This window comes from Lineus longissimus, chromosome 7, assembly GCF_910592395.1.
Source record: "Lineus longissimus chromosome 7, tnLinLong1.2, whole genome shotgun sequence".
Classification (NCBI taxonomy): Eukaryota; Metazoa; Nemertea; class Pilidiophora; order Heteronemertea; family Lineidae; genus Lineus; species Lineus longissimus.
The window spans coordinates 5,081,412-5,101,159 of NC_088314.1; the positions used below are offsets into that span (position 1 = coordinate 5,081,412).

At 39.5% G+C, this 19,748-nt stretch overlaps 2 protein-coding genes across 9 annotated transcripts in view; both read left to right on the forward strand.

Annotated features, from left to right (window-relative positions):
- The window catches only part of LOC135491715 (glutamate receptor-interacting protein 1-like), a 51,217-nt gene extending 44,739 nt beyond the window's left edge, over nt 1–6,478 (forward strand). For all 8 annotated transcript variants that reach the window (XM_064777763.1, XM_064777762.1, XM_064777765.1 and 5 more), the window contains 4 exons: nt 1,162–1,187; nt 2,257–2,398; nt 2,624–3,270; nt 3,483–6,478. In XM_064777763.1, the coding sequence (XP_064633833.1) occupies nt 1,162–1,187; nt 2,257–2,398; nt 2,624–3,270; nt 3,483–3,749 (1,082 nt within the window). In that variant the 3' untranslated portion in view covers nt 3,750–6,478. The remainder of the gene's footprint in view (nt 1–1,161; nt 1,188–2,256; nt 2,399–2,623; nt 3,271–3,482) is intronic.
- Nucleotides 6,479–7,958: 1,480 nt separating this feature from the next.
- Nucleotides 7,959–19,509, forward strand: LOC135491499 (protein pigeon-like). Its single transcript, XM_064777404.1, has 27 exons — nt 7,959–8,304; nt 8,962–9,047; nt 9,289–9,345; nt 9,543–9,612; nt 9,840–10,070; nt 10,353–10,402; nt 10,562–10,783; nt 11,070–11,119; nt 11,275–11,404; nt 11,594–11,768; nt 11,867–11,959; nt 12,150–12,224; nt 12,377–12,537; nt 12,853–12,922; nt 13,071–13,168; nt 13,270–13,494; nt 13,677–13,738; nt 14,055–14,199; nt 14,504–14,599; nt 14,896–14,972; nt 15,227–15,321; nt 15,460–15,579; nt 15,985–16,046; nt 17,472–17,562; nt 17,836–17,937; nt 18,245–18,340; nt 18,591–19,509. The coding sequence occupies exons 1-27, from the start codon at nt 8,232–8,234 to the stop codon at nt 18,722–18,724; spliced, it is 2,946 nt and encodes a 981-aa protein (XP_064633474.1). The 5' UTR covers nt 7,959–8,231; the 3' UTR covers nt 18,725–19,509.
- Nucleotides 19,510–19,748: the final 239 nt, after the last annotated feature.

Below are 19,748 nucleotides of genomic sequence, written 5' to 3' on the forward strand. Positions count from 1 at the left end.
TTTAGCAAGTCTACATGAAGATTATAACGACTTTGTGAAAAAGTCGCCGGTTGTCTGACTGATTTTCTGCATGACGGAGGCATACTTAAACATTTTGAGGCATGGTGTCGAAGTTTTTCTTGACAGTCCGTGATAAGATTGAGGAGGTAACATCAATGACATTTGAGGCAAAATCAATGAACAAAATTCAAACTGACAAAAAAATTTTGGCTATCTTTGGCATGTTCACAGCATGTCTTGTTCTAGTTAACAGTTCAATGTCCTTGAAACTTTATTTTACAGCAAGAAATCCTTGGCTTGGCCTCTATCGGCGACCAAAAACCAAGCGACGGAAGCGATGGGCCAAAATATTTGTATAAAAATTCATCTAAGGTGTGGTACCTTGATATTCATTGGATGTTGTTTGAAGTTCAAAGTTCCACTGTTTTGTAGAACCTCAAATTTTGGACACACCTCGTATCAAGTATGACTTAGAGAAAAATATCATAATCGAAATCTGAATCAATCATTTGAAGCCTGCCCTTAATATGTAACACTCATTTGGCTGTCATATTCTGAGCACCTCTCCATTAAGGACAACTTGTCCTGAGGGTGTCCTTAATAGAGAGGTTCTATTTTGTGTTAAATTTATGTTGTTGTTTTTATATGTTCTCTGTCCTAAAAGCTATGTATTCATGTCCATACACATCTAACAAATACCAATTGTTAGCCATTCCCCAAATCACTTGGCAGAATCATTGCTGATTTCTCCAATTAATCAATTTGATTCCTCTTCAGAAAGCATGTATTTGATATGAATTTTGGCCGTCTTTTCGGATCTTAAGACATATTGTCCTGCAAATTATTTGCTTCTGCTTTTCATACATAACATTTTCTTTTCAGGGTCTCATTGACTTCTCTGAAATATTGATTATTAATGCAAATATGAAACTGCAACTTTCAGAAAACATCTCCAAGTACATGTTCCTTTGGCTCTATACAAGTCTTTGTATGCAGCACCTAGAGCAGCATCTTAAAAACCTGCTAGAATGGCTGATGTTTTCCCTGCATGTATAGATGAGAAAAGAAGTTCATGGAAATACCTCTTAGTAGATTGAGATTATGTTGCAATGTATGAGTGACCTTGTAATTCGAATAATCAGTTTTATACTCTCATTCCAGGTTCATACTCGGGACAAGTCAAACAGGTTGGTGTTTATTCATCATTTACTTACCAAACTGAACCTTCAAAGGATAGAACTTAAAGAGAACATATGGTTAATAATGTCAGTCACCTGTTGGAGGATGGACCCCAGTTTTTGTGGTTCAGTGTGGGTCTGGTTGAAGGTTTGTTAGAATCATCATGCCAGTGCCATCTCTTTTCAACATGGCCGCTTGGCAGCCATTTTGAATTTCGTATCCACATGCCCTGCCTGGTTGAACAGACAAAACACTTGGGAAATGCCATTACTGCCTTTCTTTTGATTACGGGTATTGTAAACTTAAAGCTGACCTTAAAAAGTTTTAACATGAGTGACACAAGTAGTCTTTTTGAGTACATGGCATCATTACCGGTAAGTTACGTTATGACGTGACAGTTGACAACAGTGGCCTGACATCGGCCATGCTCTTTCAGATTCTCCAGAACACTAGAACATCACCCCTTGAAGGTGCTTGGCGAAATTGGCTCGAGAAAAAAGCGTGGTTAAACTAAAGAGAGAAATAATTTTTTCATAACATTCCATTAGTCTGCAATGGTACGTGGCAGTTTTATTGTTTTTGCAAAGCTTTTAGGTCGGCTTTAAGTTAGGTAGGCTCCCAGCATGTGCTCTAGCCATGAATACATCATGTAACCATATAAAACACTCTGTTTTCCTGCTGTGTTGCCTTGTAGTGGGCTGTATTTCTAACCATAACTTTGCCTGTCTCTGGCTCGTTTTTGGATTGCAAGTTATTCACTACTATAACAACGGAATGCTCAAAGTATAGAACCTCCTCGCAGATGCACCCACTACATGGTAACAAAGTGGGCACAGCAGCCAGTTGATATCATGTTTGTCAACCATGAAGACCATTACCAGATCATCATCATTTGATGACGCTCCTCTCTCGACATTTGCTCTAACTTGGAGGTATTTCCTCTTAAGATTTATGATTTTCCTCTCAAGAGGTAAGATTTTGGTGATGGTCCTCATTTGAAAATGAAATTGTATGTCTCATCAGGGCGGGAAACCTTAATCATTATTCATATTCATACCGAACTCACTCCTATTTCAGTATGAACGGGAAAACTATGCCCAAGTGGAAGTGAAGGGAACAAACGTCCCAGTCACGAGTGTTGATAGTGCTTTAGATTCATGGGACAGTGCAGGCCTGGACTCGCAGAATAGCCGGCCTCGGTTACGGTTATCAGTCAGCAGTAAGTATTTGTCTCTTGGGAAAACAATCTACAGGTAACTTCTGGCCTATAGGTATGTTGTCACACTTTGCCATTTTGATTAGAATGGTGGGAAGACAACAATGGTCTCTCTAGCTTTCTATTCCTGAAAAATCATTTAATAGCAGATTAGGATTAATTCACCAGTGGGGCTAAATTTACTTTCAGACAGAGTAATCTGAAATTTGTACATTCTTTTCTTTACAGGTTCCAATACATCTTCTCATTATCGCATACCATCTGTACCATCGAGGGACTCGGCCTGTAGCGCTGAATCCGGTGAAGGCCACAACGATCCCTGGGACTCAGCGACGGCCAGCAGTGGCCAATCGTGTCGGAATAGCGCTAGTACGGAGCATGACGACGACAACTGGATTCGAACGATCGAGGAACTAGAGGAGGATTCTGATAGGTTGGAAGCAATGGAATTGATGAAGACGTCGAAAACTGGTTTAACGTTACGCACTCGACCACTTGCACATTCGACGCTCATTTCTTCACAAATAACAAACATTGATGACGAACCATTGCCACCTCCACCTCCAGAGCTACAACCCCCGCCAACTCCCCCAACACAAAATTCGGACGAAAAAGGAATTTATTTTCCGTTCTCGGGGATTGGGAAGTATAAGGATGTGGACATCATGAGACTACAGCATCAAATGCAGGTCATGACGCAACCGACCCCAACAGAAATTCTGAAAGTGACTTTGTATAAAAATTCAGATTCGGATAATTTTGGACTGAGCGTTTCAGATGGACTTCTTGAAAAGGGTGTTTATATCAGTGCATTACGGCCAGGAGGACCAGCAGATAAATGTGGAGTGTTGCGGAATTTTGACAGAATATTACAGGTGAGGTTTGTGGGTTGATGCAATTAAGAGAAAAATTGATCCCGGCTTTAGTATGGAGAAATGAAGATTCCCAGTACCGTACCGGTGCCTATGTCTTGGCAAGCAAGGACCCATCTCATTGAGAAGCATGAATAACCTTGTGATGACTCCTCCACCCTGGCCTAAGACAAAAGTTTCCCTCAGGCCATTAATTTGTTTCCATTCTTCTTCAGGTCAACCATGTTAAAACACGCGATTTAGACTGTTGTTTAGTGGTCCCGTTAATTGCCGCGTCAGGGAACCAAATCGACATCGTCGTGAGTCGTAACCCGGTCGCCGAATGCAATGAAGAGGACAACCAATCAGTGGCCTCGTCACGAGCATCGAGTCGGTCGAGTACAAGCGCTGCGAGTGATCCATCGCGGTCGAGCATTTACAGTGATCCTAGGTCTAGCGCGACCAGTGAGACATTAGGAAAAGTCTACAATAAGCACTTATAGATGGCGCTTTGTGATCAGAATGTGTCTTTTTAGAAAGGATTTGAGTGATAGGTGATATTAGGCTCAAAGATGTGTCTGTTATGATTGTTTTAGAACAGAGAAACTTCAGATCGTAAAAGGGAGTTTGTCTCAATTATGTCAATGATGGAGAATATTTTATGGAATCTGATGTGGGGATGAAAACAAGATAAACAGAATTATTGGTCCCAGTTCAGATATATTGTTCAAAGTTATCAGTGTTCTACAGACATTTTAACCCTTTCCTCAGTGTGCTATTTTCCATGACCATTGCGACTGGGCAATGTAAAGTTTTCTCTAGTCTCAGTTTTGATAATGTCTGATCATCAAAATAGATGGAATGGTATAAATTTTCTTCAATGGGAAAACAGGATGTACATGTAGATAGAACAAGTGACGTGTTTTTAATCTGTCTATGTATTTGTGCTCTACATGTAGATTCTTTGAAGCAGACTTGTGTAGGATGGATATATGTACGTGTTAAGTGAACCTGGGGCAGGATCTGTACATCCTTATTGGAAGCTTTATCAAACCACCTCTTTGTTAAACTTAAATGACTGCAAAAAACAACAATCTGTACTAAGGAAGATCTCCAACCAAGAAGAGAATACATTGTCCTAAGAAGAAATGAACAATGATGGAGTCATTCATTTAGACATAATTGTGTAAATACATTGAACCTTTTCAATGTGCACACCAGGTAATGGCCTTTTTAGCCAAAGCTATTTTTCGCTGTCATTTAAGATTGGCTGGGGGTGGAATGATAGCAGTTGAAAGCTATTTTCACCACTTCTTTACATGCAGCCGAGGTGATGTCAGTTTCTTCATGCATCTCATGTTAACTGAATGGATTTTTTAACACTTAGAAATGTTGGATTATTCTGAAAAGAAAATACATCTCTTGTGCATGAAATATATATCCTGTAAGGAAACTCAATCGAGTCATGGATTGATTTCCAAAAAAACCTAGAGTCTTTATTTTAAAAAACAACAACCTAATAAAAATCAAGTAGATCCAGAGAAAGAGAAAGACATCATAACGTATATCGGTCTATTGTAGAATGTGTCATTTCATGTGGACAGCATACTGGTCTATGGTTGTAAAATGGTTTAAATTTGATGGTCTCTGTGTCTGATAGTGTTTGGTTAGCTGTTTCGGTTTAGATAGATTAACCAATGCTAGAAATGTAGCTTTCTTAATAGGAAATGGTGAGAATGTTGGGAGTTTGATCTGGAAAATGTTTGCCCTGGGGCATCATGTAAATGTTTGCTCGACAAGAGAGGGAAGATTATGTCTTTATTTGGCCTGGTGTGAACTGCTTGCTCAGGTTATGTGAATGGAAGGAAATTTTTTTCAATATTGATGTCATGGAGGAAATAACTGATGTCCTATATGACGCTCAGCTCTCAACTAACTCAGCAAGCAAGTTCAGCTCCAGCACATATCATCATTTAAGCCACGGTCTTTCTCTCTGGTTTTGCTGACAAGTTGTTCCGAAAAATATGCCTCCACAAGTTCTCTCAGTAGTCACATGTTGTATGTCGTATATGTCATCCATGTCTGTCGTCGTCAGGTCACATGATGTTGGTTTTAATCGGTTGGGTTATTTCATTGCATTTGCCATCCAAAAAGTAACAATAAGTTAAGTTTCGTTGCACATGGTTTGCACTTTTCGCTTTTGTGGTATAGTGGTACAACTATGGTCCTCACAGTAAAGAAAATGGCTATAATTGTAGCACCTTACCTTACATTTTCAACATTTTAGATAATACCTTGCACAATTGTTTTATTTTTGTTGTGTGTATTTTGTCCACTTGGCCTTGTGATTTATTTTGAATAGGTTGTTTTATTTATTTATTTGTCAGTAGGCCTTATTTATTAAAACTTTCACTTTTGGGGTACATTTCAAATTTGTTGAAAAGTACCTTTGCATATACATATTCACAACTTGTACATGTATTCTGTTTTATCCAGTAAGAAAATTAACTGATTAAAAATTATTTAATTTCCCTAAAAGTCATGATTTTATTGTTGACAGGATTTTTTTCTGGAAGGAAACTTTCAATCAATGTGTCTGTAACCAGTAGCAATGATCGATTGTATACATGTTGTTGATATTTGTGTGTGTTTCCTTCATGTTATTCAACAATACTTATTTCATGGTGTCCCAGCAAAAAGCCGTTAGATATTTGTATAAAATTCGTGCTGGAAAAATGTCTTCAAATTAGTAAAAAATGTAATCCTTCCTGATCTTCCCACAGTACATGTATGAATTTGCGATGAAATTTTTTGGTTTTCCGGAACTTGTATTTGTCTAAAAATATAATTAACACATGTGAAGATACATCCTGCCCAGTTTTTTGTAGCAAGTCATTATCGTATGATTTAAAGACCCAGAAGCAACTTAAATGCATTTGTGGTCAAGATAATGTAGAGAATGTTCGAGAAATTATGGGTTTCTCCATTAAAACTTTGTAGGGATGGCAAGTTCTTCCCTCAATGGCATAATTTTTCCAGCACAGTGTAAACCCTTAAGTAACTCCTGGATTTGCAGCTTCAATGAGTAGGTCTCCGAAATTATGTTTCTCCCTGTTTTCTACGCATTCTTGTAGGACTTTGTACATTTCTGTTCACACTTAGTTAACTTATCTTTAAATCTGTTTATATTGTAATTATCATTCAATAAAGTACAATTTCTTAAAAAATGGCACATTTTTGTTTTAGTTGTCATTTCTCTTACAGATTCTCATTCTGGCACAACTGAGACTTGCCTCCAATTCAGACACCAGAGTACTGATCGTCCGCAGGACAAAATGATGAAAGTGATGTGTCTGAGAGATTTATTCTTGCGACAAGACTGATAGGTTGTGACCAATGGACATGTCTAAGTGGCTTCACTAAAACGGAGTCCAAAGTCACAACCGGTCCTATGAGAAAGACAATTTATTTGAAGGTCTCCACCAATGCAATTCCGTAAGAGCAAATAGGTATAATAAAATCAAAGAAGAACTTTTTTAAATGTAATTAGTAGACTATTCCCAATTTGTCATAATGCAACACATGTGAGTGTCTTCGTCTCCTGAACAAATTTCAGATTGGAGAAGAAACTTTGATGCTCAAATCGTTTCACAACAATTTCATTAAACCAGTCTGCAACAAATTGTTCAATTTCTTTGTTCAAATGTTCTGGGTAACTGAATGAAAACAAACGATGGGTGTCACTGTCATGATCACATAAGATTGAGATGACAACTAATGGGCACATGTCTAAACACGTCCTACAGTCTGTTGGGTCCATAGATCCATACCAATACAACACAGGATATCCAAGAATGAAACCAAATAACGTTGATTGGTTGATTGAACTTGGACATGAAAGAGATTGCACATCATTTTGACCCTTACTATATTCCGACACTAGTGATGGGTCATCGCTGCCATTGGAGTCATTTAAATAAGTCAGAGTCACATTTATGAACTGGATCATGTCCGATATTATCTTGTCCTTCCTTGAATTTTCCATTAGACGTGGCGTTTTATGTTCACAGGACACGTCAATTACAAATGGCTTCGTATATGAAGTTCCAGGGTATTGTGATTCAGAAGAGACACCAGTGATCCTCTCTAGCATGACCTGATTACAGCTAAACACATTATCATTTATACTGAGCACTACTGTTGAATCTGAGCGGATCGCAGTCTCTATTCCTCTACATTCGACCAAATCAGAAGTTTTGTCGTTTGTCATTGCCGTAAGCGACTTTCGAACAAATTTTCGCAAATTATCAAGTTTTTCACTGTTTATGGAAGCCTGATCAAAAAGATATGCTGGCTTTAACGACAGTTCGATGCTGGCAATGTTGAAAAAGATGTCTTTGTGAGACAACTTCGCTTTTCGGCCGAGAACCTCACGAATTTCTTTACGAAATGTTAAAAAATGAAAATTTTCTCGTTTCATGGCCGCAGCCATTTTCAGATCATGTGACCAACATTTTGGTGCTGATTTCCCCCATTCTCCAAGCATCGTCAATGGTGATCATCGTTGCCAAGTCTCACTCGACCTCGGTGACAGTTTCAACGGGTGCATGTAAATTGGACATTTGGTCCGGCACCCGGGAGATTGGATTTTCCCGTGATTTTCAGATCATGTGACCAATGTTTTTTGGTACTGCAGTGAAATAACTGGGTGAACGTGTGGCAAAAATTGTTTTGTGGACCAATTTGTTTTCAAGTTTTACGAAACAACTCACCAAAATTTGTTCGTTTATTCCTTGGGAATTATACAAAAACAACACGCATAAGTCATCAGAGATGAATGTTTGTTGAATCAATATCTAAAAGTGAATGAAATCGGCATGAATGTCGAAAATCTATGAATTTATTTTGTGATCAGAATGATGTACAAGTACCAAAAAGATTGAAATTGTCACTTCCTACTTCTTTGCAGTAGAATAAACTTAGATATGCTGGATTTTACGACTTGTTTCGATGGCAGTGCTGACATTTTGCCATTTGTGAAGCAAAGTTCAAACAATTGTAGGTGAAATTTGAAAGATTTTAGGTCCATTTAGTGGTATGCCGGCTATATTATAAAGGGGAGTCCAAGTCAGTCTAATATGCCGAGGCCCGATGAGTTGTCTCGACATCCCGACCCCACTCGATGTGTCCCATGAGTCCCAATTTTCAGGAACATCACTCCTGCTCCTCGTGGTATGATCGGGATGGATGGCTGGAATAGCGCATCGAGAGACCCAAGAGCTGACACTAATGCAGTGCGTCAGCTTCATATCTACCGTGCTGGAGGGTAGAAACGATCTGAGCAATATCCGTTATCCCATCCTTTTAGCATTCAGAGTCTAATTTTGGACAATATATCTCGCTCTCACTCACTCCTGCAACTTAACATTGCTATGTGAACTGTGCCACCATGGTGATATCTACATTGCATAATTTTAAAGGTCGTGATCCCTAGGTTTAGCTGCAAGCCAAGTCCTTCTGCAATTTGGCATGTTGGAAACATGTCGGCTGTCAAGAAGTAAAGGTCTCTCTTGACATTCATTCAACTTGGCAAATGTGATGAGTCTGAACAGCTGGAGCCAAGCAAACTGCAGTAGATATCAATTATCATGGATATGTTGAATTGAAATTGACATTGTTCCTGTATTATGCGAATAATGAAATCTCTTTTTTCAGCCGAGTTTGAAAATTTCAAGATCGTAGGACAGGAAAAAGATGGCACCATACTGTATGTATGGGATGCATTCCCTATCAATGCTAGAGTAAGTTTCCCTCTCCAGAACCTACCGGTTGTCATCTGTTGTTTGTTTGCAATTAAAAGATCCTCCCTCAAATGCTTGCAGTTTTGATTGATTGCAGTTGCCTTAGGATCCTTTCAAGAATCCATAACATAAGGACCTAATTGTTGATTAATTTATCATATTTTGGGCTGGCACTGTTCTGGAGTACATCCCAAGTTGCCCCGTAATATACACAACGATTATCAACTTTCTCTCACTTCAGATCAGAAGAAAGGTCACACATATTGGTCTTTTGGATGGTATCTCTCAGAAGAATGATGTGAGTAATTTATGAATGAATAGACACATTGCCGGTTTTACAGTATTAGATTAGTTGGGCCAGTCGGGACTTTTTTGGCTCGTATTGTCAGATGTTGAATTCATCACTTGTCACCTGGTGAAATTTAACTTCTAGAAATCACTTATAAACATATCCGATCGGTTGTATTGAGAAGTAGTCTCTCATTACTTTTCTAGATTGTTTTCCACCATGAAAAGTTAGTCAACATTGTAAACTGCTCCGTCAACCAAGACCGGTCGCTAATTGGTAAGAACTCAAAGGCCTCACAGTTATCACTCGTCTCGTTCAAACAACAGCATCTCCCATAGACAATGTCGGATTAATGTTGCCCCTATTTGGTGACAACATGATGATACTTCTTTAAAAAATCATATGCTTTTCAAAGTTTAAGCAGCTTCACTAACTTTTAGTCACTGGGAAAAGTCTAGGTGTGTGAATGCTTCGTGCAATCGTTCATCTCTCTTCCATTTCAGCATTTACTGCTTTTGAAAGGGTCACAGTACCAGGAAGAGATAGCAGGGAACCAAAAACTGAAAACAGATACAGGACGTTCACAGCGGAGGTACAACCACAGAAGGGCATGTATAAGCTGAATATAGAGGGCAGCACACACATCCAACTACAGTTCTTGTATGGTCAGCATCGAGGATTTGGGGAAAATTACGACAAGGAATCGCACATGATTATGCTGCATCATCGAGAATGTAAGACATTTACTGAAAGCTTGAAAGGAAACAAGATTATACTTGGTCTACCCTGATGAGTGTCCTCAGTAGATCAGGGTACGATTTATTGGAGTGCACACCCTATTCCAAATGTTTATTGGTAACTTTATTTGTCAATCACCCTGACTGAAGACTTGTTGTAACCCAGTACCCATCCGTTGAAATATTCTAAAAACAACAAAGGGGAAGAACTTGATGAAAGTTCTAAAAAGGTATGCCAGATACTACCAACTACAAAGTGTTCCATTTCTTTCATTTCAGCTATTGGACTCTATCATTTTATGATGGCAAGGGTTGGAGAGAGAGGATGGGTATGTAAGAAATCTACTTCAAAAAGGATGTTAAAGATAGGAGTTGGGGGGCCAATTGGTGGTCTCTTTGTGACTTCTTTGCTCAATTAAAGACCTTAGTCCGTGCTGATTGACCTGGAAGTTTTATTAGATGTAAAGTACATATTTTGCCCATTCCAGATTGTTTGTGATCAGCCAAGAACAGAGAATATAATGAAGAAATACATCTGGTGCCAATGGGATCCAACGAACCTGCGACTTTTTGTGCTATACTCAAGAAAGCCCACCGCTTCAAAATCAGATGATGTCCCGTTGAGGTCTACTAGGCCTGAAGACATCCAGATAAAACCTGTGCTGACTTGCTACCAGTTTGGTCAGTCACATGTCCCTTTTGAAGCTGTGGTGAGGAAAGTTTATCCTTTCTCATTCATTCAAATAAAATCAATTGCTAACAAATATGTGAACCTTCCTGATTGGTCTCTTGTTGCAATAATGAAAAACGAAATATTATTGCCTAATGAGGGTCATTCTGAGGAGAAAAAATTATGAAGCGGTTATCTTTGTAGATACCATTAAAATTCATATGCTAGCAATGGTACAAATTTACATACATGGTATGGGGTGATCTGACCTTTCATATAGAAATGTACATGTACATGTATGTAATCAGACAATGTTTCTTTTGCAGCTCGATGTCCAGATTCCATTCCCGTTGCCGAAGTTAAGGTCAACATTTCGGTAAGACACTTCGTATTTTCAAAAAGCCAATGTGAGAATATCGAACCAGAGCCAAGATAAAGATGATCATAGTCTTGTCATAACTGAGACAGAGTCACCAAATTGTGGTCGAACTGTTTTGGCATGTAATATTTCTTGATATTTCAATCTTTCAGGCCCAACTACTATGACCTAGGACCAACCCTGTCAACCCCTGAATCTTCCATCAACATGGCTGTACTGACGCTGACCAATGGAACAATATGTGTCTGTTTCCAGCATCCACTGCCTGAGGAGAAGACTAAGGTATTTGTACTCACTACATCAAGCTATACACCATATTGAATGCTTGTGTCTGCTGACGTCAGAAGTGTATCCATTGTACAAATGTACCGCTGAACAGGCCTACCAAACCTGTGGGCTAGTATTTGATCCAACATGTATATGCTGGCTCAAGTAATAGATGGGATTTTAGAATTTCCCTTTATCTTTCAGAGGCGATCGAGTGTGGCAAGTGCAAGCTCTGGGTCGAATTGGGAGGAAGAGAGTGCAACACTGACTTTAGAGTACACCGTCTGCATGATCCACCATGGCAAATCTCTAGTGTGCAGCGTCCCCAATGTCTCGAGACAGGTGGCGGCAAGGGCAAGAATGTCATTCTCTTGGACAGGTAATTAAAAAAGTTCTGTACACTCTGGCCTGAAATGTGCAATTTAATTTGTAGGATCTGTAGTGTAATTGTTGATAAACACTTTGTTATATTTTCAGGGGATTATCTGCTTGTCCTCCTGCCCGGCTTCTTCATTCATCTACTGAACGTGACTGTAGAACTAGAGCCATGTCATCACATTGTCTTACATGGTAAGTCATTCCTACTCTTTGGTACTAAAGCTATTGCATGTTTCTGTGAAAAAATACATTCTCCCACCCAAAATTTCCATCATAAAACTTTACACTTAAACTGTTGAGAAGTGTTCTTAACACATTTCATGTGCCATGGGAATCCGATTTTCTTCAATGTCCTGCTTATTTTTCATGATTTCCATTTCAGACTCAGTGCCAAATCCATTTAGTGCAGACCCTTCACCCTATCTCACTCACTTCCTGGGTGACAGGATGATACCAGGTATGTGTATAAATACAAAGTTCCAGCAAATTCATATTCATAATAACTGCACTATGGCATTGTGTATCAGTGGATTTCTATTTAACTGGTCCACAAGTAATTACGAACTGTGTACCCCTTTAAAGAGCTTCCCTGATTTTGTCCATTTTCAGGTACTATCCTGTTTGATCCGTTGAGTCTACAAGCACAGAAGGTAGTTGTGGACAGGGATAAGACTGTCAAGATGTTTGAAGAGGCCAAGTCATTCACACAGCGTCTAGCAATACTTCATTATGCCGTGTTACATGCCAGGGACATTAATATGGTGAAACGAGTATGTTTTAAATAATAGAATTATAAATACAATTCTTTCTTTCATGTATTCAATCTTTGGTCTGCATCTCTTCTTATTCTGTTTTGTACAAATACTAGTTTGTGCTAGTTTAGTACTAGTTAGTACATTTGTCAGTTCTCATTGTCCCAGAGTGTGCGATTCTGGAGTACATGCTCGAGTGTCTGCTCAGATGTGTCGCACTGGCTCCTTCCGGACTCTGCCATGTTCATCCTCTTGAGGTGAGCTTAGTCCATAGGTTTTAGGATCAATCTATCCATTGGAACCAATTATCATTATACCCGATTTTGTTTCCAGCTGATCGAAATACTCTGCAATGATCCATTCCATTTTGATTTGACACCGATTCTCCAAGAATTCCTCATTTGTAAGTTTGAAATTTCAACATTGTCCACTTTTCTCCAACGTAGATAACATCATGTGCACTAATCTCATGTGCAGAGCAGTGCAGATATGAATCAGAGGATCATTATCATAATAGTAATCAGTTCTATTACGCTTTCTACTGATTTCAGCATCCACATTTGGCTCTGTCAAAAGGCAACTGGAGAAGGATGTGGCTGGATACTTTGCATTTACTACTTCAGAAACTTTCCGGGGGAACTTTGAGAAGGTATGATCAGTTTAAAAGCTCCCCCGTATTTTCCTAGAGTTTACAATCATTTTGTAAAGTTCAAAAACTTCATTGTTTTTATTTATATCAATATCTTTCAGAATGAAGCAGGTACAAGAATAGCGACATTCAACTACACCTCATTCCCAGTCGACTTCAGGACTGTGTTTTCGATGCAACGTGACAAGACCCAGAGACAACCAGATGACATGTGGGACAATCTTTGTTTTTACGTCACGGCCAAGAAACCGCCGCACGGATGCAAGTTCAGCAACAGGGACATTGCACGTGATCTTGCTGTACGAGATCCACAAAAATCAGAGCGGGTAAAGACATTTGCTTTTAACAAGTTACAAGAGGTAGGGAGTGGGGGTACCTGTCCCATCATCCTATAATGTTTATACGACCAATCATCATCAAACGTTGCTCTAACAGCAGTTAATGGATTGATGGTATGATGGTTTGAAATCTTTCTTGTGTCTTCATGCAACTGATTTTGTTCTTGCAGAAATACCAAGTCAGCAGAAACACACCGTCATTGCTGAAGAGACTATCAGATAGAGCTAGGAAGTAAGTGTGCACTAAAAAGTTGTTTGGTATGGTGACGTTAGTAGCTTGTGACCTTAAATGAGTCACTTTCCTTTCATTGCTGCATCCTTTGAAGGAGGTAGAAAACCAAGATGGCTTAGCTTATATCTGGTACCCATGCCCTGTGCAGGAAATTACTCCATTGAAGGTGATAATGTGAGTAGCCGGTTATGGGTTCCACTGTCCTGGCCACAGACAGAGCCTCTGAGGAAAGCTATGATGTTAGTTGTTTTAAAGTCTTCAGACAGTCCCAGGTCATTCTATATGCTATATCAAAGTCACCATCATAATCTTTCAGCAAATTTTCTCCAAGTAAATCTGTTGGAAAGAGAGACAGTAGAAATCGTCCTCCGTCAAGATCAGAGGTCATCCTTGGTCTTCAGCCATCGTTTCTATTGAGTGGCCAACCATCTTCACTAGAACAAGATGCCATGACGACCAATGTAAGTGAAAGTAAGAATATGACAAATTGCGTGCTGTTTATTTTGTCTTGATGAAAGTGATGCTAAATTTATTGCGATAGGGATTAGAGGGTACACTTTAGGGATGGTGGGAAAGTTTTGACAGTTTGTTCTTTATTAGAAAAACTTTCATTGGACATGCTGGAACTGAAATCATTAAGTTTATAATTATGTTGATTGAAGCATCTTTCAGTAATAAGCAATCACCTTCTTGGGAGCACTTATCTGCTTGCAGGATTAATTGTTTTCTTATTTACGATTTCTCATTATTATTTTTTCTCTGCAGATCGTTATGTTAGTCGGTGAACATCTCAAGAAGTTCAGAGAGAAAGACTCGGTAGCCAAGATTCACAACTTGGCATTAGAGTACATGTCATGCATGGTATGTATCTTGACATCTTTGGGCTCTTGGATTTCTTCTGAAGTCATCATGCATAGATAAAAAAGGCCATTTTTCTGCAATTCAGCATCTGAAATGTTAGAAACTTTCAATGGGTGATATGAATAAAGACTAGCAAATGCTTTTACTCCGGTTTTGTACAGAAAGGCCTAGTGTAAATGTACATGGAGATTTAGATAAAAAGCATTTGCTAGTCTTTATTCATATCACCCAATATTTCAGTATTCCAACACTGATCAACTTCCACTCTCATGTTCTCCTCTCGTGTCTGTTTGTAGCAAAACCAAGCAAGGCAGCTCGTTCATGTTGTGTGGAGCGTGTTCAATATGGATGAAAGAGATGTCACTGCAGACATGTAAGTTACATGTATCAATGATGGTTCTTGGTCTTGATATATAGATTTTTACTGTCAATATCGATTCCCTGTGAGTCTAGTCTACCAGGCAGTGGCCTTGGTTTAAATCTGAGGACAACTCAAGAAGTGGGTTCCTTTAATCAAAGTGAAACCAATTACATGAAACTTCAATTAGATTTGATCAATTTTGAACCTGTTCTTGTTGTGACTCTTTGCATCTTCAGCACTTCTACTATCTATCCTTTTGTTTTTAGTAAGATACCAGCCACAGAACAAGAGACTGAGCTGTTCCATGTCTTAGAGAGGGTCTACCTTGCAACTCTGGAATTGACATTTCCACTTCCCATCGGTAGGTTATGGTTTCCAAATACAAACATTACAGGTCTACCTAGTATCAAAGTATTGATTCTTTCAGACCACTTGTTGATTTAACATTTCAGGGTTTTTCAAGACCGATATTCAAATTCCCCAAAAATTGATATTTCAGGCTTTCTCAACTACTTTGCCTCCCTTGCCTTCCATGCCTTAGACTTCAGCATGTTCATGCAGTATGTCAATAGTCACGTTATTAGCCTGACAGATGAGTTTGTGGCCAAAGCCATCATTGGTAAGTATCCCTGCTTGATTTTTGTTGGGTTTAGGTAAACAGGCTTAATTGAAGAAATGCTTCTGACCATCTTCCAATGACTGGCCTTTGGATCACTTCGGAAATACATGTATACTCACTCTCACACAAAGACCTGCTGAAAGTGGTCTGATTTGTTGAATACCTTGGCTTTTCCATTAAATGTGTACCATTGTCCTATTCTAATGCAGTTTGAACAGAACTAACCAAGCAATGTATTATGAACAATGTAACTCCGTCTCAGCAGTTGGCCCACCAATAATGACATACATTCTACAGGTTACATTTAAGCAAAGGTGAACTCAACTGGATGTGGATGATCCATGTCAGTTGAAAGGCAATGAAATGGCACCAACAGCTGTCAATAAGCAATCTTCTTTACTTCAGAACTGGAAGACACACCAAAGAATGTCGATTACAAATGCTTGTTGATATCAAAACTTCCTCAGGTAAAAACATTTGTGAATTAATCTTGTCTTACAATTGTGGTCAAAAACGTAGGCTGTCTTACAGAGTCATCTTGAAAGGATATGTATTCGAGGGAAAAGCCTATTAGGCCTACTTGTTCATTTTCCATTTACTGACAGTTCCAACAACAGGTTGGTCTGATTGTGACTTTGTCCTTATTGTGCAGTGAGATGTGCCAAAATAATTCCTCATGATCACTCTTTTTAGCTCACCTCTTAGCAGAGGTGAGCTTATCCCATACCGTGGCGTCCGTCGTCCGTCGTCGTCGTCGTCGTCGTCGTCGTCGTCGTCGTCGTCGTCGTCGTCGTCGTCGTCGTCGTCGTCGTCGTCGTCGTCGGCGTCGTCGTCGTCGTCGTCCGTCGTCCGTTAGCAGGGCACGTTTCGTAACTGTTAGAGCTATTGAGTTAAAACTTGGTACACATGTACCCTTATGTAATGACACCTGGGAGACCAAGTTTCGGTCCGATTCGTTTCATGGTTTGGCCACCAGGGGGCCAAACGTTAAAAGTGAAAATATGCAATATCTCCCTCAATAGTAGTCGGGAAATTTTGAAAAAAATATGGTAGGTACTTCTTGCAAAGGTGCATCATATATCCTCCGGGTTTTTGATTTGACCTCCTTTTCAAGGTCACAGAGGTCAAATGGTGTAAATTGGCCGTTAGGATGTAACGATGGCACATTTCTAAACTGCAATGACTATTGATACCAAATTTGGTACACATTTACCCCTTAGTCAGCTGATCTCAGGGACCGAAGTTTGGTCCAATATGATTCACCACTTGACCACCAGGGGGCAAAATCCAAAAACCTTAAAAATGTGATTATTCCTTAACTTCTTGCCCGATTGCCACCAATTTGATATCATGGGTACATCTAACCACCATACAGTATATGTCACACAGGTTTTTAATTTGACCTTCTTGTCAAGGTCACAGAGGTCAAATGGCGTAAATTCGCCGTCAGGCCGTAACAATGGCACGTTTCTTAACTGCAATGACTATTGATCACAAATTAAGTACACATGTACCCCTTGGTCAGGTGATCTCAGGTACCGAAGTTTGGTGCGATCTGATATGCCGTTTGGCCTCCAGGGAGGGGGCCAAATCCTAAATTCTTCAAAATGCCATTATTCCTAGTAATGACTTGCCCGATAGGCACCAATTTTATATCATAGGTACATCTAATTCTAACAACCATTCAATGTGTCACCCGGGTCTTCTTTGATTTGACCTACTTTTCAAGGTCACAGAGGTCGAATGTACTGTAAATTGGCCATTTTGGGGAAATTGTAATTGCTTGGACCTACATCAAACCTAACACTACATGACACAAGACCATGCTCTTTATCCATCTTTCCTCCACATGAGGTGAGCACAATGGCCCTGGCCATTTCATTGTTTATCAGGACCAAGCGTTGGCTTGCTACCAAATATGGAACCACCCAATCAGTCATCATTATCTAGCCAAGGAGATGGTACAAGCAAGACTCTCAGAAGGTAAGACAGGAAGAGTGAAGCAGCTGTTAACTGGGGGCTCGGACTCTTGGCTAGCAGTCCAGAGATCCCTGGTTCAAAATTCACAGTCGTTGTGAGGCTCAACTCCTCTTTACTCCGCCCTGGTGTATTAATGGTTACTGGTCAGAAATGAGCAGCTCATCTGAGTTCTAGTGAAAGGTTTCAGGAAAGACTGTAGTTAAAGTGTGAGGTCAGATGACAATCTCTGTCCTTTTTTATATCCGAATAAACCTGAATGCTTTATCTGTTTTGCAGAGTCTGTTCTTCGACCTGATATTAAGCCATACAATGGTAAACTGAAGGCAAGTGATAGTCTCAACACACTGTTGTCAAGGTCCTACAGTAATATGAGCACAGGTAAATATCGGAGACAAATTGTTAGACAGAGAGTGTGACCAATTGTGGATGCTGCCAAGGCAGTTTAGAGAGCTATCAAATTGCCTAAAGAGTGTGCCTCTGAGGAATCTTGTCTCTCCTGGATGCAACTAATGTCTCTAAATGCTGCTGTTGGACATGTTGAGGGACACATGAGTAATCTAGCTAACATGAAGAGTTCTGCTGACCCTGCCAGCATCGGAGCCTGGTCTTTGAGTTGTCAGCACCTACCACTTCATGAACTGTGCCACCTGTTGCTCTTTGAAATATCTTGTAATCTTGATTGCAGCCAGTGTCCAGAGTGAACCCTCGACCGCCTCAGACTCTCCCTCAGGTGTTGACTTCCCACCTTTAGACACTCTCATGAGGAGCCTAGAAGAAGCAGGTATGTTGGAGATATACAGATTGAGCCCTTCTGTAATAGTCCCAATCTCTGAATCACTTAACTTCTATAGTTTACTATTTCCAAGTTATAAATCCGAAAATGTGAATCTTGATCTGTGTTATTCTTGTAGAAGTGAGCTCGTGAAGAGTCAAATGTCGACGTCAAAACTCCATCAAGTCAGAAGATAAGTAAAATCTTTTAAAAGGCAAAGACACTTTGAAAACTGAATTTCGTTCTGCTTCTATTTCAGATAAACAGGTCAAATCAAAAGGAAGAAAGGGGAAGTTAAACCCGCTCAGTTCAGGAGACATCAAATTCATTGAGGAGTCTGCACTTATTTATTCCCAGCAAGAGGGATATAAAGACTTTCATGTTAACATGTAAATATTCCTGGCTCCTACCAAAAATGTATAAGCTCGATTTTTGCTCCGACCTTTAGTATCTCTGTAAAGGCTTCAAATGGCATTTTGCTCCACAAAGTTTGAGTGGTTTTTGAGTAATGTAATGCTAGTGCCAAGCCTAGCTTCTCCTCAATTCATTTTCACAGCACCAGTGCTCTGTTTCTTTTGAAGTAGTGTCCGTAGTAAAATTTGTGTCTGTGATCATTCATTGTTGATTCATCTTGATTTTGATTGGTAGATTCAGTTGTCAGGAGATTCACCAATGAATAACTGATTTCATGCCTTCTGCTGGCTCGAAATAATGTAAGGTGCTCTGTTACTGTGTTCGCTAATTTGTGCAATCATCATAATGTATATGAAGTCGGCAGCCTTTATTGGCCGCATAACATGTACTGTACAACCTCTCTATTAAGATCACCCTTGGGACTAACAATTGCTGTCCTTAATAGAGAGGTCAAGTTGAATGGAAACAACCAAATTGGAACCAAAAGTAGTATCCTTGATAGAGAGGTGTCTGCTAATTAAGGGAGGTTCCACTATATTTAGAGGGGTAATTCGAGTCCGGAAAAAATCATTTGCCTGACGGGAGTCCTAGTAGTGCTTGCAGTGCAATGCATAATGAGTACAGCTTCAGGTGAAGATGAACCCTTATTTGGTGGTACCCAGTCACTCGTGACAATATGTTTTTCCAATTGTACTGAAGTGACATAAAACATATTATGCATGTATGTAATAAAGTTTCTATCACAATATATATATATATAGTATATTTCTAAAGGAGAAAAGTTGTTGTTGTTTCTTTCCCTAAACTGTTGTGAGAATACAGTTAGGGACGAAGAGCTTAAAAACTGGGCTCTGACTGTTATTCTTGTCTTCATCTCGTACCTGACCCTTTCCTGAGACCCTACATATAGCAATAACATTCCGATTCTCTCACTGGTCTCACAATTATAGGTCGTTTTCATCTTGATTTCCAAAGGCTAAACTGTATTAAGTCAAAGAAAATT